The sequence below is a fragment of the Channa argus genome, chromosome 1, assembly GCF_033026475.1.
Source record: "Channa argus isolate prfri chromosome 1, Channa argus male v1.0, whole genome shotgun sequence".
NCBI classification, from domain to species: domain Eukaryota; kingdom Metazoa; phylum Chordata; class Actinopteri; order Anabantiformes; family Channidae; genus Channa; species Channa argus.
The window spans coordinates 8,882,655-8,901,380 of NC_090197.1; the positions used below are offsets into that span (position 1 = coordinate 8,882,655).

General features: G+C 38.6%; 1 protein-coding gene across 1 annotated transcript; it reads left to right on the forward strand.

The window, feature by feature from the left end:
- Positions 1–551: 551 nt before the first annotated feature.
- LOC137106379 (T-cell differentiation antigen CD6-like) lies at positions 552–11,780 on the forward strand. The gene is made up of 13 exons (XM_067489603.1): positions 552–773; positions 1,909–2,004; positions 4,283–4,561; positions 5,187–5,501; positions 6,319–6,630; positions 7,009–7,068; positions 7,207–7,347; positions 7,765–7,884; positions 8,022–8,141; positions 8,351–8,422; positions 8,754–8,915; positions 10,313–10,423; positions 10,504–11,780. Exons 1-13 carry the CDS (start codon positions 722–724, stop codon positions 10,548–10,550), a joined length of 1,887 nt encoding a protein of 628 aa, XP_067345704.1. The 5' UTR covers positions 552–721; the 3' UTR covers positions 10,551–11,780.
- The last annotated feature ends 6,946 nt before the right edge of the window (positions 11,781–18,726 follow it).

Consider the following 18,726-nt stretch of genomic DNA (forward strand, 5'->3'; position numbering starts at 1 on the left):
AATATGTTAGTAATGTAATTTCATTGCCAGAAAAAAACATACATTTACCATCTGTAGATTAACTAAAATGTATGTCTGTAAGTTATGCAATAATCATAAGCATAACGTATCATTTGGCTAAGGATTTCTAGATTTTCTTTGTCTCCATATTGTCATTTTGTTATTAATAACTGTCTGCTAAATAACAGAATAAATGATATATGAAGTAAAATTAAAAGCAAAACCAGTTATTAAAAAGTGCTTGAGGATGAAATTGAATGTAATATAATGCCTAAAAGAAAAGTTTGAGTATAACAAATGTAAGTTTACATTTAAGTTTACATTTAGTCATTTGTCAGACGCTTTTATCAAAAGCGTCTGACAAGTGAGGTACAAGGCAGCGAAAATCTAAGTCAAGGAGAAAACATCAAAGTCCCATCCGAAAAGTGTTCACAGTTCACGAGATGCAAGTGCGACGAAGAGCAGAAAGGAATTTATTTTTTTTAAGAGATTTAAGTGCATAGGAACATGCGGAAGAGTTCTGTTATCAGCAGTTTTTTGAATGTTGAGTCCTGATTTGATTCACTTCCTTTCATAGTATGTTACATGGGAAGTGCTGTCAAGTCAATATCAAGGGAACAAGAGAGGAAGCCACAGTTTGTGCTGTGGTGTAAATGTCGCAGTTTGAGTTTCAAATTTGAGCAGAGACATTGGAAGCTGTTTGTCTGTTTCTGGATACAACATGAAGCTGAACAAATACATTTTAATTGTTCAACTGAGCTGTCTTTGTAAAGGTAATGTTTACACGTTTATACATTTACAAATTGTCTATTAATTCAGCAGGACATGAACTGTGAATGAATCTTATACTGGTTGTAACAGAGACGGTGATATTTTGTAACTAAATTAGTAAGTTACCCCTAAATTTCAAACCGATTTTTCAAACACATAAATGCCTCATTTAAACTGGCCCTACACTTAAATCTCTTTGTACTGAAAGAAATCGTAAGTAACGCCGTGAATTTCACATGGATAGTGTAACACTGTTACATGAGGAGTAAATCTTTTCTTTGTGTTCTATATCTCTGGCAAAAGTATCATATAATTGGTGTATTTTAGAAGAAAACTTTAGTAGCTTGTTTAGGGAAAGTAAAATGACCAGTTAGATTTAGATTTATTTTTTTATCTGGTTTAAATTCTACAATAGCATCATTTTCATTAAGAAAAAAAAAACTTTCTTTAAAGACAGTATAGAGTTTAATGTTATTTAAAATTTGAAAACAAAGAAATAGGGAGAACTGAGTTCAGAATGATATAAAGCACATTTGTGTACATTTGACCGTTTTTACATACACATTATTAGAGCATTTTATCTTTATATTATTTGTGTGTTTTAGTCAATGGCTCTTGGAGCATGGCTGATCTAATTTGATCTCTAATTTGTCAGAAAGAATTTAAAGAAAGAAAGAAAGAATTGAATCTTTTGGTGTCAATGCAGAGGACCAACATAAACATGTTGTTAATTGTGGCAAATCTTCATTAGAAAGATAAGTGTCCAGTGAAATTTTATCTATACATGCATTGAACATTTTGCAAAAAGGCAGTCGTCCACGGGCCACAGGGTCAGTGGTTCGATCCCCGGTCCCGGCTATATGTCGAAGCCCCTTCTACTCCCCAGCTGTGCAGTGCTGGTCCAAGCCCGGTAGAAATTGGCTCGAAAAATTGAGCATTTTACCAACACCTTTATCCAAAATGGCGTACAAAAACATTTAAATGTTTCAGTGGGTGTAGTGTCTTGTCTAAACACACAAGTGAACCAGAGGAATTGGGGGTCAAACTGTCAACCTTACATTGTCTGTAAAGGCCTGTATCTTAATGACCACACTGTTACTGAAAGTTAATGATGAGTTTTTTCACTTTTTATTGCAGCTTTTCAAAATACGTCTACTCCTACAGCCACAACAGATCTCCAGGTCAACACAGAGGGAAATAATACAACAAAACAAATACAGGAAGAAATTAACAGTAAGTCTGATTTTTTTTTCTGTAGTGCCAGTATATAATTCAAGAAGAAATCCCCCTCCTCCCTCGTATAGATATACACAAACACACACTAGAATTGTGTACACTAAAATTTGTCCAGAATCAAGATAAGCACTTGATGCAGAAGCTATAATATTCTTGCACTTGGTGTCACAGGATGTGGGGTGACCTGCTTATGACGTGCAGCTTGGTGAATTTTGCAGGTGCAAATCACACTGAGACAGTAAAGCCACTCTCACACAGACTCTAGTTTGCCCTACAAGCTACGTATGCCGCTTTTTGTTTCATTGTGGCTTTGTGCACGACATCACCAAAATAGCTCTGCCCACGAAACATCTCGGTTCAACAAATCAACATTCAGCACTATAAGAAATAATACAAAGTATAAATTTAAGTCATAGTTACACAATTAAAACTACATTGTAGTGGGAATTTCTGAATGTGCACACAAAATGCTGTTTGAATGCACATTTAGTTTACTCACACATCCAATGTAGAGTTATGAGAAACTGACAAAACCAAAAATGTTTCAAACTCAAGTTGCAAAAGCAGCTTATAAATTAGTAGTACAGCAAATTATTGGCGGGAAAAGGAAATAGCAGATGACTGTTTTGTGTCACCCTTATAAGATTTTAAGGGTTATTTTCCATTTAAAATTGTCAAGATTTTTATCCCGCTGGCAATGTGGGTTTCACAGGAAATACTCTGGGTAAAGCTAGTGGTCTTTGGTTCAGTTACAGTAAAGGGGGTACAGTTTCATTTATAAACTCCTTTTCCCTAAAGAAGTGATGAGAAACATTAGTACTAATGTACTGAACAAATGAGCACATATAAAGCGCTTATAATTCAGATTAAGACACAAGAAAACACAAACTTAAGGTTCAGTAGACAGTGGCTACTTTTATACGGCTGCAAAGATTTTAATTTAGTTAAATGTAAACTGTAATGTGTAATACAGTACGATATTTTGATCATGTGGTTTGCTTTCATGTACACTGACCCGATTCACATCCTCAAACACCAAAGTCTTTGAGTTGGTCAAAGGTGAAGTACAGTGGTTGCTGTAAGCGGTCGTGTAGTTACCCGATGTGATGTGTTCGTTGCTCTGTGCTGAGTCTTATGTGTGATATGATTTTTTTTACAATAGTCCACATTTTGCAAACTGTGGCAGAGGAAGGTTTTCTTAAAGAAAACATTATGGTCTCTACAAAATTATGTCAAAATTGGGAGCATCAACTAATAATCGTAGATTATTGAATGTAGAAGACTCTGGCCTCTAATTTGAATCAGCCACTGACAGACAAACACTTCTAATACCATGGCACAGGAGGACGGCTGTTTCATTGGACATAGGACAGAACAAATATTTATTTATTTAATAATCAGTAGAAAGCAGTGGACTTGTGGTTGGATGCATAGTTAGTGACTGATCATACTGGACACTGGCATGCGGCCCCCAGGCATTGGGCTCCCCCTGGAAGGATCCTCTGGGTACAGTGAAGTTAATATGAATATATGTTAATAATTGTCATTTGCAAGTCAATCAAAAATCTGCAACAAGTCTCCATGAATACAACAAACATCTACAAAACAGATGCAAAACACCTACAAAGAGATGACAAAATTAGTACAAAGAGACGCAAAACTGGTAAGGCAAGACGAAAAGAAAAAAAAATCGGACCGAAGTAACCACAAAGACGCAAAAGAAAAAAGAAAACAAAAAAAGAAAAAGATCTTTTCAATTAGAATCCCAACAGACATAGGTGAAGATGTGAAAGGACCAAAAATAGACATAAATGAAAATAGATGCAAAATGATATTATAAGATGTGCAAAGCAGACATCCCAGTCACTTTTAATCTGCGGGTCTTGCTCCTGTGTACGAGGGTGGGGGTCTCTTAACCTATCTGTACCCATGTAAGGCTTCCATCATTGAGTGGTGCAGGATAGAAATAGAAATACAGGATGGATTTGACCTATTTGGGACATTTCTGAAAGCAATTAAAAACAACTTAGAAGAAATCTTTTATTTAGATGTGGAGACAAATCTGGATATTAACGGATAAAACAATAAAATATTCATCATTAGCTGTTTAAAAAACAATTCAAAATTCAGTTTATACACAATAAACAATCCTAAGTTTCCTTTTTTGTGAGGGGGCTTCTATCGACCAGAAACAGCGAACCACAATTCATAGCTGCTTTTTTTTTTTTACTGAAGTAAAAATCACACACTGTGTTTTTATGTTTCTGTCTCTCAGGTGACCCTTTTGTCCAACCAATTAATAGTAGATGCAACTGGACACTCAGGATGCCTGAAAACAGGAGCAGTGTTTATGTGCCGCTCACAGCAGACGCTGCAGATTTGCTCGCGGTACAGATCTGTCAGGAGCTCGACTGTGGCGTCGTGTTTGCCGTGAATAGAACCAGCTCACCTGCCAACTCCACCTGCTTTCATGACTGCTTCTATGCAAATGGTCGTTTGCAGAACTGCTCAGAGAGTAAAGGAAATAATTGCACGATTATTGAAGTTTTTTGTGGTAAGGACTTTCTCTGACACGTCTTCAAAAATCTGTTTTTAAACTATCTAGTTTTGTGTCTAGTGTCTAGTTTAGTGTGTTAATGCTCATCTTTAGAACTTTGCACAGAATAACAGTGAGAAGAGAACATTTTAGCTAAACTCACTTGTTACTCCATCAACAGCCTGTCCATCCATCCATATTTATTTCTTTTTAGTAATTTAAGTAACAGCAAATATATTTAGGAAGATGTACAAAGTTGGAGCAATTAAAGCTGAAATAACTAAAACATCCAAAGGGGATTAAACACAGAAATTCATATTCAATAATGCAGTTTACTCATCTTCATCATTGTATCTTGGACGGTGCTTGCAATGTATCTAAGCATATTTATTTTTTACTACATTATCACAACGTAACTGTAATACAGTGAACCTGGAGTCTTTGGGTCCCCACAAAGGTCAAGTAACTAGTAAAACCTATGAGAGCAAATGAACAAAATGTGTAATTAATATTTGTCTTTCCAGTTGTTGTAAATATGAGTAAAGAAGCTTCTATTATCCAGCTTTTGTAAATATCATTATCAAGCTCCCAGAAAACACTTTCCAGGGGTCAAAAGTTGACACAATTATAATATCGTCCTCAGGCAACAATGTGGTGCAGCTGGCAGAAGGCAACAGCCGATGTGATGGACGGGTGGAGTTGTGGAGAGATGGGAGATGGGGCACGGTGTGTGACGACCAGTGGAGCCTGAGGGATGCTGACGTGGTTTGCGACCAGCTTAAATGTGGTTACGCCCTGAACGTGACAGGACAGGGCGGCTCCTTCCCACCGGGCAGAGGGCCCATCTACCGGGACGAGCTGAACTGCACGGGCAAAGAGAAGAACCTGTGGGACTGTCCGGCTGCACGGGACGAGTCCGACTGCGGACACAAGGAGGACGCTGGGGTCGTGTGTTCAGGTCACAGTTCAAACTGAACTGAATAGCATAGAATTACCTTAATGAGAAATTCTTAAAAAAGTATTTACTTTTTAAACAGTAGCTTGACAAAGAAATTGGGTCAAAAAATTCAACTGCTGCCCACCGACACCTCTGTGGAGAGGCTGAAAGCTCAAGTTGAAGATTGTAAGTGGATCTTCAAAGTCAAAAAAAAAAATTAAATTGCTATAGAATATTGTTTTGTTAAGAGTGAAAAAAGTGCAACACATAAAACTTAGAACCTAAAGTCATGGTTGCAGTTCTCTGGGCTCTTAGTGCAGTTGACATGCTGACATTTGATAATTAGTGCTAAACATAAACTACTGTTGAGACAGAGGGAAATGTCATTAGATTTGTGGGTATCAAGTGATAACTGACTTAAACCGAAGCACTGGGCAAATTTAAATCTTGAGCTTAGGCTGGTGTAGGATTAAAAATAAAAAAAGTAAATGACAACTGATTTTCAACAATCTTCATACTGCCCAAAACCAGCCTCTACTCTTGTAATGTCTGTCGGTTTGCAACCTGGATTAGTTTATTCATCTGTGCTGTGGCCCTCTGTTGTCAAAAAAAAAAAAAAAATGTAAAGAACATCATCCAAACCCACTGCTCCACTGGGTGACTCAGAGTATCTTCAGTCCACATTAAATACTGTCAAGAAAACGTCACACAGGGAAGCGTGTGGTGTAATATGTGGTTAAACCCGCAACTTTTTGGTGGAGTAATTCACTTTTCATCACCCTGTCACTCGAAACCTTCAGCTGTTTTCCAGTTGGTATTTCCCGTTGTTTCTGTGCAGAGATGAGAGCAATCAGACTGACTGGAGGTCTGGACCGCTGCTCCGGGATCCTGGAGGTCCACCGTAACGGCAGCTGGGGCACGGTGTGCGACAACTGCTGGAATAAAGAGTTAGCCTCCATGGTGTGCTCCATGCTGCAGTGTGGGGACGAGCCTCAGAATTACACTCAGTTTAATCCTCCCCTCAAACACAACAACGGGACACGGTATTACTATAGCTGCGATCGACGACATCAGAACCTGTGGCAGTGCTTCGAGTACACCATGCCGCACCTCTGCATAGACTCGAAAGCATCAGGTGTCATCTGCAAAGGTAAATGTCACTGTATTCTTTTACTACACGTCATATTATCTTTGACGTATTTTTGATCCCCTGCATTTCACTAGGTCTCTGCTAATTTAGATGCCCTTTAAGTCATCTCTTTATAGCCAGATCACAGCAACATTAAATCATTTCCCAAAAGGACGAACGTCTCCGACGTGATGACAAGTTCAATTTAACGCAGATTTGAGTCATGTCCACACATCTGTCACTGAACGTTACGAGTCCTTTGTGTGCGGCCGCCTTACTTCCCCAAAAGTCACAGAGCTTCACATCATAGCAGTGTTTTATGACCAGTCGCAGTATTTCAGTATTTACAGTTTGCTCCAGTAAAAACACGTGACACGTGGAAATGTTTTTGCCTCGCAGGTTCCCGCGGTTTTCCAGCAATCAGCACGGAAAATGTCACTGGGGTGACAGCTTCCACTGGTAAAATATTGAAATCACTTCTCTACCATTCAAAATCAGATTGTGTAATGCTGTAAAATAGTTTCAATATGTTTTAAAAGTCCCAAGAAAGTGATGCAGAGTGTGTGAAACGTATTATTTCTGAACTGTCCACACCAGCTCCTCCAACCACCATCACAACTGCTGGCGTTTTCTTCACGCCGTCTCCGACGCTTCTCAGCACCATTGTGCTGTCTCTGCTGCTCCTCGTGTTTCTGATCACTAACACCGTGCTCTGCTGCCTTTACAGGCGAAGACACGGTCAGTCCCACCACTTGTCTCTGGAGAGTAACAGCAGTATTGCTAATGTTGCTAAAGACATTTCAGCAGCTTGTTGTTATCGAGCTTGTTTTATCTAAATGTTCAAGTTCTAACTGTTAGTAACTGTTAGTAATACTAGTAGTTGTGATACCTAATATTAGTCATCCACACTTCCAGACAAATTGTGCAGTTCCCATAATAATGCATTAAAAAATAACATGCAAATGAGTTTTATTTAAAACATGAAATCAAATGTATTGTTGTTTATTTTACAGATTGAAAAACTCGAAAGAGTTTGAAACCGTGCATATTTGGAAATGTTTATTTGAAAATAACTCCAAAAAAAGCATATATTTCAGTTTTTCTATTTTACAGTTGACCAACCCATTAACGACATCTTGCTTTATACATCCACAGCTTTTCTGCTCCAGCAGTCGCGTGCCAGCCCGCGACAACTTACCTCTGAACGTCATCAAAACAACAATGACGGCGACGTGGATCTCGTCAAAGTCACCACCAACCCCGTGCAGACAGACGGTCAGTGTGTCAGCGTTTCCCAGGGTGTGATGGGCTGCATAGACACTTTGTCTGTCCGTCTGCACAGCGATGACAAAACAAAGCCCCAGTTCATCTCATCAACTTGATTTCATGTTTTTGTGTTTGTCTCCAAAAAGCCCCCAACCCCAGGTATATTTGGACCCAGCTAAGTAGTGTTGACAGCACATCAGTAGATACAGACTATGAGCAGCACGACCCAAGCAATGACCCGTCTACCCCTTTGTCAACCTTTCGAAGTGAGCTACAGTCTTTTATTTCCTCTGCATGTGTATTTGTTCCTGATTGTTTCTTCATCTTCGCTTCTGAAGATGTTCTCTTGCTGCCTTTCTGCATATCTTGCGGTTGAAGCCGCTCTGCCGTGTGTGCGCACGCTGTTTGCAGTGAATGTTTGCAGGATGGTTTTTGATTAATTCTCTTTGCTTTGCGTGCATCATTTTCGATCCAGATTCTCAGCGGTACAGAACAGACGTAAACCCTTTGATGAGGCCTTCGGGGCTTGACAGCCTCTGTGAGGAAGGTGAGTCACTGTTATTTGGCAAAGATGTGACAGAGTGAAAGATTTTGCAGACTGAACTCTTTTTGCAAAGTCCTACAGTTTCCATTAATCATCGTGGGGCAGAGGAGGCACAAATGTGACAAATCATACAGAGAAAAGTGTTGGTGTCCACAGTTTTCTCTGAAATAGCTTAAAACTGACAAAAGTAATAGAATAAATAACAGAATACGAGAACTGATTTTGCCTTTGACTCTGATTCAACTAAATAAATAAAATACTACAACACGCGGGAAACCAAACAACCGACTAACTCCACTGCCTTTAATTATATATTTGCATTTTCATATTTCAGGCCCTGAACCCACAATCGAAGCGGGCGGAACATTTACAAACTATAACGGAGGTCCCACAGATCCTCAATACACCAGAGTGTCAAAAATCTCGGTCGACTCCTTCGACACCTCCAGCACATCCTCTGGGGAATGCTACGAAAATATAAACGGCTGTGTCACTGGTCAGTCACTCACATTACTCATATCATATCATATCATATCATATCATACTTATTGAATAAATGTTACCATAAAAGTCGACCACAGGACTGTACAAAAAAAGCTTCAATTAAGTTATTGAAATTAAAATTTTAATGTATGCTTGGATGAATTAGGCTATTTTTATTCAGAATTTGTTAAATCATTTGAAAAGTATAATTACTTGTGATACAAACAATGTAATGTAAGTTTGGAAAGAGCTAGTTCCTCTTGTTTAGGAACTAGCGTCGTATGTGCTACTATATGCTAAGCTACATGCTAAGCTAAGTTAAGTTGTTGCCGAAGCTTCACATTTCAGTTTTACAGCGGTGGAATAAGTACATTTACTCAGGTAGCCTACTATACGGAAATACAGATTTGCAGTACTTGTAGTTTTTACTGCTCTACATATACAGTATGACAAATTAAGCAAAGTACAATTTTTGCAAACAAAACATATAAATATAATTTATTGTTGAATCAAATAGTATCTGTATAACATACAGATGAAAACGTTGATTCATGAGACTATTTATTTACAGAAAATGTGTATTTCATGCAAGAAAGGGTTCCAACTTCAAAAATACTATGATTTGCTTGTCCCGAGTTTTTATTCAAATAATGAAACAAACAGTGTGTACGTGTTACTTTGTAATTGTGAAAACCTTTCTGTTTTCTGAATTTTAACAACCAAAATAAACAACTTTTATTTTATAAACAGACAATAAAATATTTAGAAGAGTCATTTACACTGAAAACAATATTTAGTGTCATTCCTGTATAAAATTATTATCATGCTCAGGCATTAATACATTAAATCAGTAATAACAACATAAATGGTCACAAGGATATCGTTACACTTATTAAATATTTTTAATAGTTTAAATAAGAGTGAGTATAGCCAGGAAAATGTACTCAAAGTAAAAAATGTATTAATATTTTCACTTCCGTAGAGGATATTTGAGAAAAAGGCAAAAGGAAGTGAATAAGTGAAAAAGAAAGTCCGAAAAGTCTGTAATTCCTTAAAGGTTTAAATTAACATCCATCATCATAATGTACTGCCAGTTTATTATATAGTAGAAATATTGTAATTGAAGTTATATATTGTATATTAGTGAACAAGTGGAAACAAGTTGTACTACTGATGTCGAATCATGTTGAGATGCAGTATATGGTGAAAGTTGTTACAGTTTGTTGGGGAGGATCTGTGTGAAAAATAAGATTTAAATGTGTCACTTGCTGTCCTTACATGAACTGTGTGGGCGTTTATAGTTATGAGTTGCAAAGAAATTCTGAATTATTCATGTGGGAGGATATGAAAGATGATTTCAGTAAATCTAAAAAAAACTAAAGGTATAAATTGTGTTTTCATAAACTACAGCTCCAGAACCAGGACAGTTATTTGGTAACAATGGTGCTTTTGATCCTTCAAGACTTGTTGACGGGCATCAGCATCAGTTCTACACTGAACAAGCAACAAACCCTGTTTCAAGTAAGTGTCACTAGACAAATGTTACAACAACAGATGTAACAATTATGTAAGAATACGATTTATAAGAGATTTTTTGTTAGGTGATGAAGATGACGACCACATCTACTCCCCAGTGAGCCCCGACTGAAACCCTTCATCTCTGGAAGGTCTCCCAACCCCCAACTAAGACTGTCAGGCTGAAGAAAACATTTGTGACACGTGTGCTGCAGGTCCAAACATTTACATTTAGATTTAGTAATTTGGCATTGACGCTTTTATCCAAAGGAATTTACAAATGAATTCACAACATCGCTGTGGTTTTTGCTGGTAAAAACAAAATGCTGGAAGTTTTCAGCAAATCCCATAAAAAGACTAAAGCCAACGATAAACTGTGGCACTGTAACATTTGTGACCCTGATTTTAGTCACATGCATGTACACTATCAAACACACCGAGAGCTCACTTTATACTTGACTGTCTTGCAGAAATCTGTATTGAAAAAAAGGCTGTAATTTGAATAAACGCAGTCCCCACGTGTTTCAATATGAAGAAACATGTCGCGCAGTGCAGCAGAGCGGCTCACTAACGGGATTTAATGTGTGTTTGAATAACAGTAGAGATGTACAGCACAGACCAACAGGCTAAAATCAGGTTCAGTTTTCACAGAGGTTACGGTGTGTAGACGGTTTTAGTCTTTTAAATCTGTTGAAAATAACAACAATGTCCTGCTAAAGACACCTATAAGATTACGATGTACTTGGGCTGAATTTGGTTGAAAAGTGAGAGCACACAAAAGCAGTTTAAACCGAAAACAGGCTCACGGAGAGGCCAAGCTACACTATATTGCCAAAAGTATTCGCTCACCCATCCAAATAAATGAATTCAGGTGCACAAAGCAAGGTCCATAAAGACATGGATGAGTGAGTTTGGTGTGGAAGAACTTGACTGGCCTGCACAGAGTCCCGACCTCAACCCGATAGAAAACCTTTGGGAAGAATTAGAGCGAAGACTGCGAGCACTGTGTATGATGTATTTCATAAACACACTCTAAACCTCGTGGAAAGCCTTCCCAGAAGAGTTGAAGCTGTTATAGCTGCAAGGGGGGGGGGGGGGGCGATTTCATATTAAACCCTATGGATTAAGAATGGGATGTCACTAAAGTTCATATGGGTCTAAAGGCAGGTGAGCGAATACTTTTGGCAATATAGTGCACGTACATGTAGGAGGGAGAACTGGAGGTGAAGTCAGCACAAAGATCCATAACAGGCAAATCAGTTCAGAGCAACAGAAAAAATACTAAGTTAAAAAATAAAATAAACAAAACTCACACACACACACACACACACACACAGACCAAAACAAAAAAACAGGTAAGGAATCAGATACTGAAGTTGGTCGGGAAAGGTGGCTTTATGAGGGGAACGGGGGTGTTGGGACAAAGTGAAAGCAGCTTACCGGGAACATGTAGTGCCGGAATATATGCAAACTGGAAATGCAGAACTAAAACACAAAGGGCAAAGACATGCTGTCAAAGCTGACAACATGATGTCATTTAAATGTTTAGTGGTCAGGTGATATTTAATAGGACATATAATTAAAGCTCACTTTTCATCCACTTTCAGTAACAGTAATCTAAAGTGAACCATCAGCATAAATAAGTCATTGCCTTATTCAGTGGCAAAGAGGTTATGAAAACTTTACTTAGAAAGTTATAAGGAAAGTTCAGACATGTGAAAACCATCTGCCAAAATGTAAAGCAAAGTGCTGTGAAAGGTAAAATATGCAAACTTGGCAATGTCTCGTGCTGAGTTGCAGCCTAATCTGAAACTCTGGGACAAACATAAACGACCAAATGTTTGTGGTGAGAGCACCTGAGAATAAATTAAAACTTTTCACCACCTGGAAGGTAGCAGATCAAACTTAGAAGTGAAGGTTTGTCGAATTGCTCCGCGAATGTAATACAAGCTATAATTAGGGATCAGGAAGTTGAGTCGTGGAAGCTGGGAGTCTTTCTTGTTAGTTCAGAATGTTTCACTAATCATCGAAGTTCAGAGACTGACGTCCAGCTGTGATGACTCCACTTCACCCAGATGACTGAGAATCTTCACCAACATGTAATTATGTATGTGTCTTTTACTATTAATATTTAACTAATGTGTTGCGTTGCAGTTTTTTGTAGTAACTTGTATAAATAATGTTCAGATGTGTGCTATGCATCCTGCTGTGAATTTAAATCAAACTATTGAATTTCAACATAATTGTGATGTGCACTACATGGCTACAAGTAGAAGCCTGTTGATGTTAAACACGTCATTCCAAAACCAGAGCTATTCATCTGCTACTGTCACAGTAAATAAACAGTAGCCAATGAAATTTTAGGAAGTTTAAGTTTGTCTTGTGCCCGGTTCATCTCCAAGGGAACTGGGAACAATTATTTACGCACATCTATGCATCCAATTGAAATATGAAAAGTCTTCGAACCGTCACAAAGTTGGAAGCCCGCTGTTTTCATTATACGTCTTATTAATAAACTCCCAAATATCAACATGTAACATACAGTCCAGATTGTAAGTACTTTATAGTTATGCACTCTTTGTTCTCTGTACATTCAGTATGAAATAAAATAATGGATACTACATTATTGTGCAAAGCCTGTCTGTTTCAAACGGCACATAACTACAAATCCTTATATCTGATGGTGTGTATCGTCTCTGGTGATGCTCCTCCAGGTCTTCACTGCAGTTTGTTGTGCAGTCTCTCTGCCTTCTTTCTGCTCCCCAGCAAGGAAATTGCAGCTCAGTCGGAGGGCAGGATATTTTTTTTGTTTCTTCTTTTGTGGTTTTGTAAAACTGAATCCTGGCTTTTCTGTTGTGGACATTTATCAGGAGTTTAGCATCTTGTGAGGAGGGTTGTGGTCGTGAAGTATTCGACATCCTGGGGAACATTCCTGACTTGCTGTGCAGTTTCTCAGCCATGCAAATGATCTTACACTCATATAGAAGACCTGAGCTCTTCTGTCTACCAGGATGCTAATGGAGGTGTCATTGTAGCATAATTATTTGCACACACATAATTATTATGTGCTGGAACATACCCATTTTGGCAAAGCAACAACCTATGAAATCTAAAATTGTAAATTTTTATAGATGGAAGGTTTTTGGGGCCTCGTTGTTGTCTTCATCACTTGCAGCATCACATGAATGCCAATCATCCTAAATGTGGTTATAATAGCAAATCTCCCTCTAAGCCTTGTGTCAACTGTGTTGTTTACCAAAGATGGAAACACACTATCATCTCAAACTTTTTTTTTAGAATTATAAGAAGAACATTTCCATTATTTTGAAATTAGAGGCCCAGAAACATCCCATAGCACACAACCCCAGACCAAATGTCCACAAAAGTCTCATCCCACATTAAAAATAATTTTTAAAGATGAAAAGTTGCAAGATGCAAGTGCAAACTATTGAGTTCTACCACAAGGTGGCACAAAATACTAAGAAACTAAAGATTCGTGCTCCTGACTAGAGCGAAGAACCTTTCTCATAAACTGCAGAAAACTATGTGAAACCAGAAAATATTTGCCACAGCAATGTTTCCTGGCTGTAACAAAATATCTGTTTGTGCCGAGCGAGGGAGAAGTCAAACCAGTGCACTGTGAACATGTTTGAGAGAGCAGTTTTGGATCCTGATCAGGGGCCAACATAAACCATCAGTGCAGGTTGAAACCAGACCTGGCATGGGTCTTCTTGGTCCATTAAATTTGCAGCAGCTGCGGAGCATCAACACTTCCTCCTCATCCAAAGTGATGCCTTGAATCAAACCGATGTCTTGTTTTGTAGAAGTAAATATGACAAACTACTTCAAAGCACCTGTAAGATGTTTCAGAGGAGATGGCAGCGGTGAACGCAGGGATAAACAGGGATTAGCCGCAGCTCAGCTAACGTGAGGAGTGGGAGTGATGATGCATTGGACTGATAACCAGCAGAATAGGGTGTTTTTGTCTGCATGGAAGGTATTTTGGCAAGTAAGAAGAGGAGGATGTGTGTTGGGCTGTGCAGAGGCAGGAGGAGCGAGGAGGAGACGGTGTGGACGAAAAAGTCTGCAAAGATAAAATGTGTCAGACAGAATCATATAGTGCACTCAAAACTAGTCCAGAACCCTGCATCAAGATAAACAGGCGAATTAACAACCAGATCTCCTTATGAAACTCAATCTCTTTCACATGCCAGAGAATTCCGCACACACACACACACACACACACACACACACACACACACACACACACACACACCAACCCACACATACCACTTAACAGAGATTCCATCTAAAAGTATGCAGCATGATATATCACAGATCCTCCTCGAACAGTTTGCTTTTGTTTTATTCTGCACTGAAAGATTGATAAGTCAGAATCTTCAAATCTGTGGATTTATGGTCCTGATTTACATCAAGGGGAAGAAATGTAGCACACCAGTATTTCAAGTAGCTTGTGTTTAAAGGATTAGAGGACCAACCCTCTGTTTTTACTACGTTCATTAAATCAGTTACACACAAAGGATTACGGCTCTATGAGTCCGTAAGTTGCTTAAAGTGTCCCGACAACGGAGTTTAAACTTTTGAACTCTGTTTGGTGCAGGAGGCCTGGAGACGACTGTGCCTGCCTGCAAGCGTGATCGGAACATAACTGAAATTACAGCTGCAGCTGCTTTTAAAGCTCCTTTAATAGTGTGTCATCTTCCCGTAACATTTTAGTTAAAGAAGAAGAATTTGGCCGAGTAGGTTTTTTTAGTTTTGATTGGAAATGTGCTACAAATAAATCCTGCACAAGGTCCCATCTGTAATTTCCTTCTTTAATCAAATATGTTCCCCAACCAATTGTTATTTCAGTGTTTTGTGAATTGGGCAAAATATATGAAGTGTGAAAGTAAATAGGAACATTTTTTATCAAAGATGTGTGTTTTCAGTTCTCAAGAAATGACTCTGACGCTCAAACACCTTTTAGCTCATAGTTGTTGTGCTTTCTCGACTTCATTTCCAGCAGATTTCGGCAAAAATATCTGTGTATTTCCTAAATGTCAACCTGCTTAACACTAAACATCAGACTCACAGTGGTGGCGGCAAGCTGGTGAAGACAGTGGAGCAGCTAAAGAGCCAGATACTTTCCACAGGAATCGGGGGGGAAATTGTGATGGTACGAAACGCAACTCTACATAGACGCAATGATCGCTCCTTTACTTCTGCCGAATGTGAAAAGATGTGTGTGCGTGCTTGTAAAGCTTGTTGTACCAGTGTGAGTCAGTGTTGTTTACATGTTTTTCTGCACCTGCATGGTCAGTGAGATTTGGAGTTCCACATTAAAACGATGAATCAAATAACAAATAATACCTCTAACATGAAGAAGGAAGTGTGCAGTGACATAACCACAGAAGGTTTCCACCGACACTGCAGTTCCCGAGCCGTTTTAGACCTGATTCAGCTCACTGTCTCACAGCTTTGAGTTCAGCAAAAAGCCAAGTTGTTTCACTGGATTTAGTAGAGCTATGGTAGAGTTATGCTATTAGCTGAAAATATCATTATCTGCCTTTAGATTTTGTAGATTTTCTCAAAATATTAAGACTTTTATCTTTACAGTTTCAAGCCTCAGGCCTTAATGAATAAAAATGCCCTTTAACTATCCTGAGGCTTTCCATGAATACATTTCTTTTTTTGTGCAGTGGTGGATGAAGAGCTCAGATCATTTAGTTTAAGTTAATGTATCAATTCCATAATGTAGAAAACACTCTGCTAAAAGTATAAGTCCTGCATACAAATTATTACTTAAGTAAAAGTACAAATAAAAAACAAAAACAAAACTAAACTAAAAGTAGTATTAGTGCAGAAATGCTCAGTTCACATTAATAAATGTAATATTTGTGGATCATAATAATCAATACATTTATGGGTTCATCACTTTAATATTGCAGCTGGCAAGAATCTTATTTGATCAACTTTATGCTGTTTTGACTGGTTTTTTAATTGTAATTTGAATTATTTTAGACTAATTTCACAGTCAATTTACAATCAACAAGCCGTGTGATGATACTGCGTTTTGTTTTAATTAGCAGTAAGTACATTTATCAAATATACGCTGTTGAGTGAGAGTACAACATTTGTGTCTCATATGAAGTAAAAAAACTTAGTAGTAGTAGTAGATTTAGTAGAAAAAGAAAATCCCTTGAAATGTACTTAGATACATCACTGTCTCCACTGTCTTCACACTGTCTTCAGTGTCTTTTTGATGTAGGACCCTTAGAGCTCAATACAAATTCTCCAAACCAGGTTTCACGCTCCATTACAACAACAGGAGGAGGAGGAGGAGGTTTTGCTCTCGACTCCGTCCGTGCGTTGGCGCTGCTCTCTGATTGCCAGGGACAGGCTGCAGGAAGGACTCCAGCCAGTGAAATGCAGTGAGGTCATCAGTTTAGGTAGAGCCCCAGATGGTTACAGACCAGGGTGAAGAAATCCACCTCAGCTCATTAATCAAAGCCTTTTTTTTTTTCTTCCTCTGGCCAAGTAATGGCAAAGATTTATACTGTGGCCATAAAATTCACCAATACTCCCCTGTCCTGATTAGTCACCCTCGCTGTTTATCAGCCTGTAGTTTACCTGTAAATGAAATTATAGCCTGCTCGGCTCAAGCTGTGGGTGTGCTAGGGAGGCCCGGTAATAGTGTTGATTACTCGTCACTCATTAGGTTGCTTTCACTGCTGCCGCTAAGCCCTCATCAGGAGGTTTTTGGCTAAGCAGCCGGGCAGGGGCCCTGATCCAATTCACCTTTAAAGTTCAGTGGACCTGTCTGGGCTTCCACAGGTCAGTGAATCGCTCTGTGCGCTCTCAGAGAGGCCCTCATTACCTCATTTCCTGTTACTACTGTACCAGACACGTTAAATCCCATAGTATTTCTGTGTGGAGCTTCCAAGGATTGTTGTAGGTTAGATATTAAAATGCGTGAGTAAAGCTCTCGTTGAATTTATGTCTTTGGAGGAAGATAAATGGGAGATTTAGCCATAATATCTGGTGGCAACGAGGTGCAAAAGTCAGTAACGCAGGAAACAACATAGAAAATACAAAATGTCATAGATGACAACAGAGTTTTAAAATAATAATAATAATAATAATAATATTTTGCTGCCACTACAATAAAAAAAAGTAAAAAATGCAAAAAAACAGCATACATTTAGAAAACACTAACAAATTAGGAAACAAACGTCATAATCGAAAACACGACATTTCAAAAGATAAAAAAGATGAGAAAGAACATTGTTTATGAACAGATGGAATCAGTGGTGAAAGGGAACTACTTGTACTTTACTTGCAGTAATTAGTTCCTCTTTTGCTACTTTACAGTCAACTGTACTACAGTGTGGAGAGAAACACTGAACGTTTCACTGCACTATGTATATTTTACCATTGTAGCTACTGTAGTACTACCTTTGATTTTACCTACAAAACATATGATAAAGCTATAATATACTGCGTACATCGTGTGTATATCCTGATTGCTTTTGCTTTGATAATTACTCACAACACGTTGCTGATAATATTTATGTGTTTACACTTAAAAAACAAGATATAATTGATGGGATTTTTTTATACTACAGTTTTGCTACATTTACCAAATTGATCTAATCGATGTTTTCACTGCTGACCAAAGTCAAATCACAATGTGTTGTGCTTTTAGTCACTGTGTTCTGTTCATCTTGTTGCATCTCCACCTTACATTTCTCACGTTTATTAGCCTGTATACAGAAATGAATCCTAAGCTGGAAGCTGGTCTGCCAGTGTTTAGCTCATGAAACTTCTCTCCTTCTTAGGACCTAACTGCAGTTAACAGTCCGTGGCCTCTTCCCCACCAAGACACATTCATGCAGCTGCCAACCAGGTCGGTGCTGCAATTAAGCTGCTTTAAACTTGCTCAGTGGTGCTTGGAGGCCATAAAAATACTTCCGTTTGAGTGTCAATGGGAGCCTGCGGTGGTTAACGCTGCATTCATGGGAGAACACATTGTGTCTAGTTAATGTAAGTGGTCTGGTCAGAGGGTCAAAAGGTCAACTTGAGAGAAGGATATGAGGAAATACAGTGTTTATTTGAGTTAAACAGCCCCGGTTAGATCATCCTGTACTACATTCATTTTTCTTCTCAACAACCAAGTACACACGGACACATTTCGTTGTTTGTCTCCAACCACATGGTCCGAGGTTTATGAGCACGCGGTGCATGTGCTGCTGCAGCATCTCGTCCTGACTACCAGTTGGCCGGGACAGGAGTCATCAATCTTGGTGTTC

Coding starts and splice junctions, on each gene's coding strand:
- LOC137106379 (XM_067489603.1), top strand. CDS start 722: ATGAAGCTGAACAAATACATTTTAATTGTTCAACTGAGCTGTCTTTGT. Junction 6,631..7,008: donor ATCAGGTGTCATCTGCAAAG/GTAAATGTCACT, acceptor TTTGCCTCGCAG/GTTCCCGCGGTTTTCCAGCA. Junction 8,423..8,753: donor TGACAGCCTCTGTGAGGAAG/GTGAGTCACTGT, acceptor TTCATATTTCAG/GCCCTGAACCCACAATCGAA.